The sequence below is a fragment of the Ciconia boyciana genome, chromosome 1 (genome assembly GCF_034638445.1).
Source record: "Ciconia boyciana chromosome 1, ASM3463844v1, whole genome shotgun sequence".
Classification (NCBI taxonomy): domain Eukaryota; kingdom Metazoa; phylum Chordata; class Aves; order Ciconiiformes; family Ciconiidae; genus Ciconia; species Ciconia boyciana.
In genome coordinates, this window is record NC_132934.1 from 122,207,511 (window position 1) to 122,219,297 (window position 11,787).

The window sequence follows — 11,787 nt, forward strand, 5'->3', positions numbered from 1 at the left end:
TAAATCACCCCAGAAGGATTTGCTCAGGAAGGTAGGTGAGCTGTGAATGTACATATTTAATTGGTTTTTTGCATGAGGAGAGTCATTTGAGTGAGAAGATTACTTACTTGTCCATATATGGAGATTCTTTCATATATGTTGCCCACATACGTATTTGCTATATGCTTATGTTATGTGCCCTGAAATCTGTAAAAAAACTGTGGGTATATGTTTTGGATAAACAAGGTGAGCTGGGGATTATGAGTAAGGTAGTGCATAGTGTGTTCTGTGCCCTTTGTACCACGTGCTTGAGGCACTGAAAAGACAGAAAGCAGGCACAATCTAAAGCACTTCTAGGGCTAAAGATGTCTCCAAATTTAATATATGATATATTTATAGGTGGATATGCTCTGGATAGCAGTTTTAGCAAGAACTGGAGGTTTTTCAGTAATCTTTCTGTCTGCTTAATAGTTTACCATTTACTGCAGTTTCAGTAATGTACATATATCTCATGGTTACCTCTGTCTTTGTGCATTTTTCTGAAATGAAGCTCCAAGTTTATTTCTACAGCTGAAAAGGCTGAATCACATGGGTTATAAAAATTCATTGTTCTGTGGCATATTCTACTCAGTAGCACTAAATAACAAAAGCATGGTTATTGTAGATTTTTAAGGTGTGCCTTTTAAGAACATAGGAATGAAATATTACTGCTGCTGTGATCTGTCTGGAAACATTTCTTTGTATTACCTTTGTTCAACATGGATGATTTTATCAGGAGTTCTTCATGTTTTTAGTTTCAAGAAAAAAGTGAACTTCTGCCAACAAATTTAAGTTTGGTCCACCCATGCTGCAAGAGAGCAGGAGCCATATGGCCGCAATTAGTGTAGTTGTAAAATGAGTAAATAAGTCCTCGTGACAGGCATGGCGTATTTACAAAGTTTTGTTTGCCTCCCTAACCACAGTAATGCAGCTTCCTGTAAGAGTAGTGTGACTGTGTGTGGCTCTGCAGAAACCTGGATAGTGTTACTAATTCTTGGTTTATGGTTAATTTTGACTTTTAATTCAATTTTCACTTCAAGTATCAACCATCAATTTGAAACTAAATGTGAGCTGAAGAAAGAACTTTTATTTTTCCTCCAAACAAATGCTGATAAATAAATAATATAAATATGGGTAATGGTTTAAGAAAAAGAAACCCTCCTGACTGAGCAAAACTAATCACTAATGCAGTCAAATATTATGTGCCCAAAGGCATATTTTTGTTACCTCAGTTTTAGCTGAATGTTTAAGGCATTCACTAATATATGTGCTCTGTGTTGGTCTGCCACACATGAAGAATTTTATAATTCAAGCTTTTTTGTCTCTGAAACTCTTTGGCTATTGCAGTATTACAGAACAATCGTTAATTCTGAAAGGAGCAGAATATCTTTAAACATAGATGACCTTTGTTTTATGTTAAAATCTAGTTAAATTTGCATGGTTTGACTTGGTTGTGTTTAAAGGTGCTTAAACACAGTTTAAACAGCAACCACTGCTGAGGGCTGTTTTAGAAGACTGCTGTTTTATATACCTCAGCACTGGGCCATTGCACTTATTATTTCAAAGACTTTTGGTGTCATAGGTCATAAGAGTTACCAGATTTTAATTTGGATCAACTGCCTCAAGTCTACAGCTCAGATTTTTCTGCAGCTGTGCTTTTAAAGATACATGGGGTTTTTTTTCTTTTTCTTTTTAGCCTTATGAGGGGATAAGATTTCCTTTTTTGTTATCACTTCTTTTTTTTTTTTTTTTCTCTTGTTTATTTTAACATACAATTTTCTACACAGGGTGAGTGTCATACAACTGGAATACCTTTTACTGAAAAAACAGGGAAAAGATCTGTCACAATGAAAGCTAAAGTCATCATGGTGGAGAGGGGAGTACACACAGGAGGTTGCCTGCCTTGATCTCCTTTAGATGCTTTGAACAAAGGCAACTTCAGCTCCCAGTTGCCTTCTTTAGTTAGAAGTAATAAGTGGATTACTTAGTAAGCTATCATTTCTGGTCATTGGATTCGGTGCTCCGGCCAGGTAAATGACTCCTCATATAGGACAGATTTTTCCAAATAATGCTAAAATCAAGCTCTGCACTATGTTTCAAAATTATAATCTGTTCAGTTTCATAAGACTGAAGGCTATTTTTCTTGGAGATCTAGCATAGCAAGTAAATGTTGGGGATGGTGCGCTGCATAAAAAATAAAGCAAGTAATTACTTTGCCAGTGTGTTATGTACGTATTTGAATGTCCTGTATTTCCTAGTGATTCATGAAAATTTAGGCCATCTGGATTGGGTTTCAGCTTTTGATCTTCTGCCGTGATCCTTACAATCACCTAAGCTATTTTTATGCAGTATGTAATACCATTAGCTGTCCAAGCTTATGAGCCTTTTTCTCACAGTAAGCATGATAAGTATTCTCATCACATACATATCTCCTCTACTTCAATTTTTGTTTAAACATGGGTTTGTTATTGGGTTTAGTGCTTTGTATTTAATGGTTTGTATTTCAGAAACAGCCTCCTCACCTGGAAGTTCTTACAAGATTTTACCCCAGAGTTGTTAATCTTTGACATACAATTGCAGAGGCACTTCAAAGGTCTAGGACTGAAGAACTGTTTCATTACTTCAAGCTTTGTTGAACAATGTGACAAACTTTGGGACCTCTTTATTCTAATCTTATAGACAAATAAAAGCTATTGTGTTTTTGTTATAGGCGAGATGGCAGGCCATTTCCTGTACCTTTCACGCTCTCTAGCAATCTGTGTGAGAAATTTATGCTAAGTTACAGAAGGGTCTTCTCAGTGTATGTCAAGTTCATCTGTACACTTTTGGTTTTCTTGGGTCAGGGTGTAATGTGGAACTGAACCTGATATTTCTGATATGTAGCTCAAGATGACTGTTGCTTACCGAGGCTGTTCCAACCACACTTCCAAGTAATATGTGTGGATGGGATTACTTTCCTTCACTTTTGGTCTCGTGTGGTGTATGACTCAGAGTTGTATGATGGGGATAAAAGATCACGTGGATATGCAGGCTCATTCTGTGCTCCATGTACACCTTAACTATGCTCTGTCTTCCTACTGTGTCACATATGACAAAGATTATATTGTTGTTGTGTTTTGTTTCTCCTGTATGGTAGTGTACTTATGCAGTGGAAAGATACAGGTTTTGTATGTAAACGTGTTCCTTTCACATTTTAGGAGCATAATGGCCAGAGCTAGAAAACTCCAGTCAGCACTTAGCAATTAGTAACTCTACTTTAATTGGATGGTCTTTGTTACTGGAAAGTAGTGTTTGCTGAAATCTCATCAAATATTTTTTTAAGTTAACCGTTATTTTGTTTCCAAATCTCTCCCTAGATGGTAAAAGCAATCCAAGTTCTACGTATCCATCTGCTTGAGCTAGAAAAGGTTAATGAACTCTGCAAGGATTTCTGTAGTCGTTACATTGCCTGCCTGAAGACAAAAATGAACAGTGAAACTCTATTAAGTGGAGAGCCTGGAAGTCCTTATTCACCTGTGCAATCTCAGGTATGTTTCAAATACAAGTAAGCGTATTTTTGCTTAGATTTCCTTAGGAAGTTATAACTACACTTCTATTGCTATTAGTTTGCAAACAGAGTTTCTGTAGTTTCTTTACTTTCTCAAAATCGGTTATTAAGAGTAGAAAGAGCTGTATTTTTTTTTTGTGTGCACACCTGTGTGCCACTGCCTGATGGACAAATTTGTTGAAATGTGCCAGAACAGAGAGTCACTTTTTTGGTCTGTCTTTCTTTTATGATTTTCCCGTCAGTTTAGCAAATGGAGATACTCAGAATAGCCTGGATTTGCTATTTTGTTGGAAGGAGGCTAGGAAACGATAAACAAAGGAGAAGAAAAAAATTCTGTGTTAAGAAGGTCTCCTTAGTCTAGTCTGCTTCATTAAAATATTGAGATGGCTGATAATTTTTATACACAATCTGTATTCTGGAACAAATAGACAGTGTCTGATGGATTATAGTTGCAATATTTGAGATGTATATCATTGCATGTCACCTGGGGTGACTGTGTAATTATGACCAGTACCCATTTCTATACATCTGAACCTCAGTTTATATACAGTTGACATTACCGAAATACAATAACCAATTGCATTTTTTGTAGTAAATTGACAACAGTTAATTAACAACAGTTAGTACATTATGGTTGATGCTTCTGCTGTTAGATGCTGGAAAGTGAGCCCCTGCCATCCGAGTACCTACTAGATATCTAGTCTTAGGGGATGATCCTTCTCTGACTTACTAATGTATCTGATGCTCTATATTCTGAAGAGCCTCAATGACTTTTAAACTTCACCGTCTGGACTTCTTACTTAGGTTTTGGTGTCTGGAAGTGTGGAAAGGAGAGTCTAAAAACAGACAAAAACAGCTTTTAAAAGATATTTTTTGTATGTCTGTTACAGTCTTCTGGAGAGACAGGAGGTACTGAATTTTGCATTTGGTAACAATAGAGATTATTTGTACGTATTAAGGAATGTGTAAGAGTTTGCATGGTCAGGGTTGAGTAAGAACTATCCCGAGCAGAATAAAACATATTGGGCATCTTGAATACTTAATACATTATTTTGAAGTTGAAGGAATTAAGGTAGTAACTAAAATTCTAAAGCTTTGATGCTTGTAATAAGAGCATCAGGGGTCCATTTAATCTGTCCTTTTTCCCTTGTGCCTTTGGAAACTGTTTCTCTTACTATTTATATACCTAGAATCATTTCTTTCCTAAAATTTCTCAAGGTAGTTTTATGTCTTTTCTAACAGTTGCTTTCATGAGGGTTTTCAAAGGTAATGGTTGGTGATAATGAGAAAGTTAATGTAGGTAATGATGAACCTCTAATGAAGTCTCTTTCAAGTTAATCCTGTGATTAAACTCCAAATGTATTTTTAGAGCCAAAATTACACAAGCATGCTTTATCTCCTTAAAAAAAAAATAAATCCAAAAACCACAACTTCAAAAAAAATGCAAGCAACTAATTGTTTTGTTTTTCTAGCAAATTCCAAGTGCCATTGCAGGCACGCTCAGTCCCCAAGGGATTATGGTGCCAGCATCAGCATTGCAGCAGGGAAATGTAACTATGGCAACAGTAGCAGGTATGACACAGTAAAGAAAAACTGGCACCTTGCTCTTCATTTTGGTTTCTTTTATAGTTGTTACAAAAAAAACACAAACACTTTTAAAATGTGTTTTAACTCTAATACCTGAAAAGTTGTTATAATACTTACTGGTGCCTTACTGTTTTCCGAATGTTTGTCTAACTTATATGTGTACCAAGTATGCATATGTGAGTGGAGGTTACATATATATAATATTAAAAGATCTTTCTGTGCAGCGCTACTTTTGTTAAAAGATATTTCAAGACTGGGGGGGTGTGTTTACTCTTCCCCCCCCTTTTTCTTCAAAAAAAAGAATTCTGTTTGACAAAAACATGCATTACCTAAATTATTGCACTTGCTAGCTGTCTCATGATCTATGGACTTTGGTACCACACCTACAAGTCTGTGAAATCCTTGTTGTCCAAGTTGTTCTGCTATTGTATGGAGATGACATTTGAACTGAAATGTTATATCTTGCTTCTAAGCAAGATTTTAAAACAAACAAACAGAAAAAAAAACCCTTGACTACAAATGCAACAAAGCAATGCAGTCTGCTCCTACAGCATGTACTTGCAGAGAGGTTATCCTGAGACACAATATGTGCTTTGTGGCTTTGGTGTCCAGGACCCCCTATGCATTCACCAAGATTCTGTCACCTTAGTTGACCTGAACATCTAGATGTCACCCAGCTGACTGCCCTAACCAGTCAACGCACATAGGTGTGGTTTTGGTGTTGTGACCCTTGTTGGCTGAAGAGTTAGCTCAGTTAAAACGATGAAACTGTTTTATAGCCTGATAGTCATGGCATTTTCCTTTGAAAATAGATTTAGAATGCCTAAAATACAGGAAAACATAATAAAATTTCATACAGATTTTTGTGGATGGAAAAAAATTTAGTGTAGCAAAGAGCACATCTTACATGCTTACTAGAAAAGAATAGTTGATACATTATCAAAACTGTTGTATTGTTTGCAGTGCTGATGTGTTTGTGTATTTAAAGAGAATAATATTTGAAGGGCTTTTACTTACCTATAATCTTTGTTGCTGTTTTGTTTTAAGGGGGGACAGTGTATCAGCCAGTCACTGTGGTCACTCCGCAAGGTCAAGTGGTGACACAAGCACTGTCACCTGGGACTATTCGTATCCAGAACTCTCAGGTTTGTTTCATGGGCTTCACAGAATAGTATTCTGGGTTCAAATAAATCCACTGGTTTTAAGAGTTTTGGTTTAAATTTGACACAGTCAAAATGAGCTCTGTGTACGCACACGTAGTAACTAATGTAAAATTAATGCAAGCACTGCTATAGGAGTTACAAGTTGTATAACATGAGATAAGGTCCCAGACAGATCTCCCTTGCCACGACAGGTCATCATAGTTCCTACCTGTTAAGTATATTTTTTTACTGATGGCAGAAAAGTATCGGTACATGGATTTAAAAACAAACAAACAAACAAAAAAAAAACCCCACCCCCAAACACAACAAACAAACAAACAATAAAACCCCACCAAACCAAAAACCCTCTGAATAAAATAGACACTCTTTCAATGATTAAAACTTTTTCTAATTGTTGAACTAGGTTTATGGCTGGATAGACTTACTATATTGCATTATGGTGCCACACTGCTGCTGTCAGAAATTTGACTTTTTATCACGATGGCAACCACTAGTACTGTGAAACTGTATGTATTTCAGAATTTATGTATGTTGAGAAGCATTTTGCCATAAAACCTTCAAAATGCTCAGTTGAGACTATGGGAGATCCTCACATTGGGCTCATTATATCATACCCTAAAAGGTAAGGGCCAGCACTCTTTTTTGGGGAGGCTCTTAAGAGTTGGATCTGGAGAGCTCAAAGAAACAACTAAGGAAAAGGAAACAGGAAAACTAAGCCATCTTCAGTTACAGAAAACCTTGCTAGCTTTCTCTTGGAGCAGGAAGTGGTAAATCAAATCTTCCAGGAATCCGGAGTTGATTAAAAATGTGAATGAGGAGCTACCATCTCCACAGCATAAAATCTGTTGGTAATCACTGACTCACTGTCTTCTCTCCTTCCTTCTTCTAACCTTCCAACTGAAAAAGTATGCTTAGTGTATTCTTACTGTCTTTTTATTGGCAGTAGCATGCGTGTACTTGCCCATATTCTTCCCTAGAATGCATGCAGTTCTGTCCTCAGATACCTTTCAGAAAGAAATGTGTAAAATTACTCTCCTAGACTGAAGTGGTTTTGAAGAAAAATGCTTTTTATACCTCTGATGGAAAAAAAAATAAACAAAAAAAGGACATGACCTTCTATATAGATATGTGTGGCTACTCTTGATGTTAGTTGGAATCTCCAAACCCACTTATACATAGGTTCGGACTTGTATTCCTTGTCACCCGTAGGAAATCCTTCTTCAGATTCTTCTTTTTCAGTGTTTCAGAATGCTGTGGAGGTAGGGGAAAAATACTGGGGGAAAGCTATTGCAAGTTCATTATGAAGCCTCCATATACAAGCAGATTATTGAGAATGCAAAACATTATTTTGGAAATAAAAGTATGCTCTAAATATGTATTTGTTGTAATTTGATAGCTTAGACCTCGTTTAAAACTTGTTTCATACAGGACATAGACATAATAACTGGCTTGAAGAAATAGCTCCATATTGTCTGAAAAACCTGATTTAGAATGATTTCAGTTACAATTGTCTGAAATATAATCTCTCATGCAATTTATATGCTGTTTCTTCTTATCTCTGCATAGGCACTTAAGACTGTATTCCCTAATGTTCAGATAACCGATGTGCAAATGATTTGATGTATCCATAGGAAGTGAAAAAGAAAGCAAAAGTGAGAAATAAATATGAACCTTTAGGAAAATAGTAAGAGTGTTGTAAAGTGAATTAAGGGTTCTATCGTATATATCTTCTTGCTCTTTGAGAATTTAGATGCATTTATTTAGCAGGACCTTTAGCATCTTTATTTGCAACTCTAGAATAATAATTAATTTTACTTTAAGTCCTTCATTTAAGTCTTAGATCAGTACTATTTTACAGCTTACATAGTTGTTTATGTTTGCACACAGTGAGTATATTCAGCACTGTGTTTTTAAATTGCTCTTCACATGTGCAAATGACTACATAGGGTGACAAGGCAATCAGATCCCTAGGGTAGTGTAGATTAGTACAGAGGATCATTAACCTGACATGTATCTATATAGGTGGATTTTATTCTAAATTATAGTAAATCAGCATTTGGCTATTGCCACAAGATCACATACACAGCCTGATAACACCTGTAATTCTTAAAACAGAAGTTACGTAAAATGAGAAAACTGTAGAAATCCAATACAGCATTTTCTCTGGACAAAGACGTTTTGGAATGCTGTTGTAGGAGAGCTGCTATTTTAAGTCTTCCTTAGCAAATAAAGTAGCTTTCTATAATCGGCATACCTCAAGCCTAATTTCTTTTCATTCCTTCTATAAATGACTTGTTCATACATTGATACAGAATACTGCTATTATTATGTTAACTGCCTTATTTCTTCTAAAATTATATGTGCAGCTTCAGTTGCAATTAAACCAAGATCTAGGCATCTTGCATCAAGATGATGGCTCATCAAAAAATAAAAGAGGAGTTCTTCCCAAGCACGCTACAAATGTGATGAGATCTTGGCTTTTTCAGCACATAGGGGTAAGGACTGAACATGATTAGGAGTCACAGGTTTTTATGTAACTCTTTTATGCGGTCTCTTGTGATTTTGCTTCATAAAGAACGTGAATTTATTCTGTTGTCATTTGTGTAATCTCAGTTCAGTTTTCCCTGAAGTCATTTGGAGTAGTTCCACAGTCTAATGTCAGTTGATTTTATTATTGTTTTAATAAGTATGTTACATTTGTACCTCATGATCTCAATAAACATTGTTAAAAGGGATCTTTCTTCATTTCATTGTGTTGAGAACTTAACGCTCTCTACACCCTGGTTCATGGCACAAGGAAAAATAGTTCCATCTGTGTTTTGTGGCGTCTTTTTGTAGAGAATGTCGATTTTTCTGGCTTTATCTCCTTTCCAACAATCTTTCTAATGTGTACCAACTGTGTCACTATCTACTTGTGCTTTCAATAGAATGTCTTTCCTTTGCATAAATACTTATCCTGAAAGGATAAATGGGTCTCAAGTTATATCACAATGTTTAGTTGACTGATATTTTGTCTTTCACAATTATTTTACAACAGACAAATGATACAGGGAAACTGCATGTGTGCTTCTTATGTTATGTACACAGTCTTCATCCTTTTAGTTCAGAGTAGCTTTATTTAACTAGAAAATGCTTGTCAGTACTCTCATATGACATTGCCTTTAGACAGCATAACTAATCAGATCTTATCACATGCTGTGTTGCCCAGGGGTCACACTGTTTAATAAAGACTGTCAGCCATGAGAAGCTTTTTCTTCTGAATTACACATCAGCAGTTTAATGGTGTCATATTCACTTTCAAGAATAAAATCAGTTTTGTGTAGTAAAGCATTCTTTGTTAAATGATTTTTATCTATAAAAGTTTGTGAGGTTTCTAAAGCTTGTTTTTTAACTAGTCCGTCTTAATCTAGCAGCTTTAATCAGTTGTAATAAAGGAGTCCTTATTTTTGATGAGGAGATGAAACAAGCTTATGCCTTTTTTGTTTGCTTTTTTGTCCTGTTTAGCATCCATATCCAACAGAGGATGAGAAGAAACAGATTGCAGCACAAACAAATCTGACACTACTCCAGGTTAACAATTGGTAAGAGCAAAAACTCTTACTTAATGTCTGTCCTTGTCTCCACATGCTTACAACATAGAGAAATTGTTAAGAGTATAGCTTGGACATCTGGAGTTGAACTTACTGTTCTATATGTGTTACAAAATATGTATAAAAATACAAGAATTATGCACTAATACACAAGCGTATTTTATAGTGAGGTATAATAATACTTGTGCCATTTAAATTATGTAAGGCCTCCAGAAAACTTTGCAATATTAAGGAATTACATTCTATTCTATCGCTGAAAGAGATGGAAGTATTCTCATGTCTCTTCTGAAAGTAAAGAAATTGAAGTTTAAAGCTGTTTAGTGACCTGAAGCTCTGAAACGTGTTCTCTGGTAATCATGGTTGCAAATGTTTAAGAAGTTACTGCCAACAGATACTCATTCTGCTCTCATATCAAAGGATGCTATCCTCTGAGCAGTGATCTCTGAATGGAGAGTGTCAGTACCTCAGCTACTCTAGTTCATGGTTCAACATGTTTTAGCATGTCTTATCATCAGTAAGGGTTTAAGATAATACACCTGCCTCTGCAGAAGAGAGGAGTAAGGCTGCTGACATGCATCCTATTCTGCTTGTGGTATTGGTCCAACAGGGATCTTCCCCAGATTTCAAAGATGACACTGGCTGCATGGCTGTAGAGGGGTCCAGTGGGGAAATACTCAAGATAGTGGCAGTACACTAGTTCCTAAAAGTGAAACAGTGGAACTATGCCTGTGTGACATGGTAGTAATGGAGCTCTATGGTACTGGGATCCAACTAATGTCTCTGCAAAGGATTGCATTACACCATGTGGACCTGCCAGCTGCACCCTACTTCCTTCCATTGCAAGTAAAGATGGGTCCTGGATGTGTTTTGTCAGATTTAGCAAGGGATGCTATCCTCAGTCACAGCTCCTTGCCACAGCTAAGCTACGTTGAAATTGATTCAGTTAACTGCTGGTAGCTAAGTGAGATGGCGTTTAAGTATTTTCTTGTTCACTAGCAGAAGGGGAAGGGCAGCAATTAGCATGTTAAAGTAAACAAGTGAAAGTCAGGGAACGAAAAGGAATTGGGAAAAGATCTGAAAAATGTGTTTGCTATTGTCTCCTGGATCAGGAACCAGACCTTGGAAAGCCAGGGAGTCTATAAAATAAGTAGTGCAGGAGCTTAAGGAAGTAAATGAAACCAGACCAAACAAACTAGGTTAGGCAGGAGCTAGATTTTAGGTGAGTCCTAATGAGAGGAGTATCAGCTTTCTGAGCTGTGCTGTCAGCAAGTTTTCTGGTGCTTATTTTTTAATAAGATCTTGAAATGTACATCTGTCATGCTGTCTGTAGAATTTCCCCTTCTGAGGTGGGGGAAAAAATGCTGCTAGCAGCAAAATGGTAGAAGTACTTTCTTAGCTAGTTTGCCAAAATCAAAGGATGCCAGTGTTCTAGGAGCAGTTTTACACGTTTAAAAAAAAAAGTCAAGCCAAGCTGGTATGGAGAAGATTTTATATTCCTAATTTTTTTTTTTTCCACGCTGCATACTTTGTGAATCAGAGAGAGAGAGAATTTGCAGACAACTGGTCATAAGTACTCCCTGCCTTTGATTGTGTTTAGGTTTATCAATGCTAGAAGGCGAATTCTTCAGCCGATGCTGGATTCCAGTTGTTCTGAAACTCCAAAAACAAAGAAGAAAACAGCTCAGAACCGACCGGTTCAGAGGTTCTGGCCTGACTCCATTGCCTCAGGAGTTGCTCAGCAGCAATCTAACGAGCTCACGATGTCAGATGGTAAGGACAACTGGCTAAACCACAGATAATAAAGTTAATTCCTCTGTAACAGGGAAATGAAGGGTTTGATGCCTTTGGGGGGAGGAGACCTTCTTGGTATTTCAGTATAAAT

At 36.6% G+C, this 11,787-nt stretch overlaps 1 protein-coding gene across 13 annotated transcripts in view; it reads left to right on the plus strand.

The window, feature by feature from the left end:
* PKNOX1 (PBX/knotted 1 homeobox 1) overlaps nt 1–11,787 on the plus strand; it is a 52,119-nt gene that overhangs the window by 29,181 nt on the left and 11,151 nt on the right. For 12 of the 13 annotated variants that reach the window (XM_072847232.1, XM_072847247.1, XM_072847239.1 and 9 more), the window contains 6 exons: nt 3,375–3,545; nt 5,038–5,137; nt 6,200–6,297; nt 8,682–8,810; nt 9,820–9,896; nt 11,503–11,675. In XM_072847232.1, the coding sequence (XP_072703333.1) occupies nt 3,375–3,545; nt 5,038–5,137; nt 6,200–6,297; nt 8,682–8,810; nt 9,820–9,896; nt 11,503–11,675 (748 nt within the window). The remainder of the gene's footprint in view (nt 1–3,374; nt 3,546–5,037; nt 5,138–6,199; nt 6,298–8,681; nt 8,811–9,819; nt 9,897–11,502; nt 11,676–11,787) is intronic. The other variant, XM_072847275.1, reaches the window with a different exon arrangement.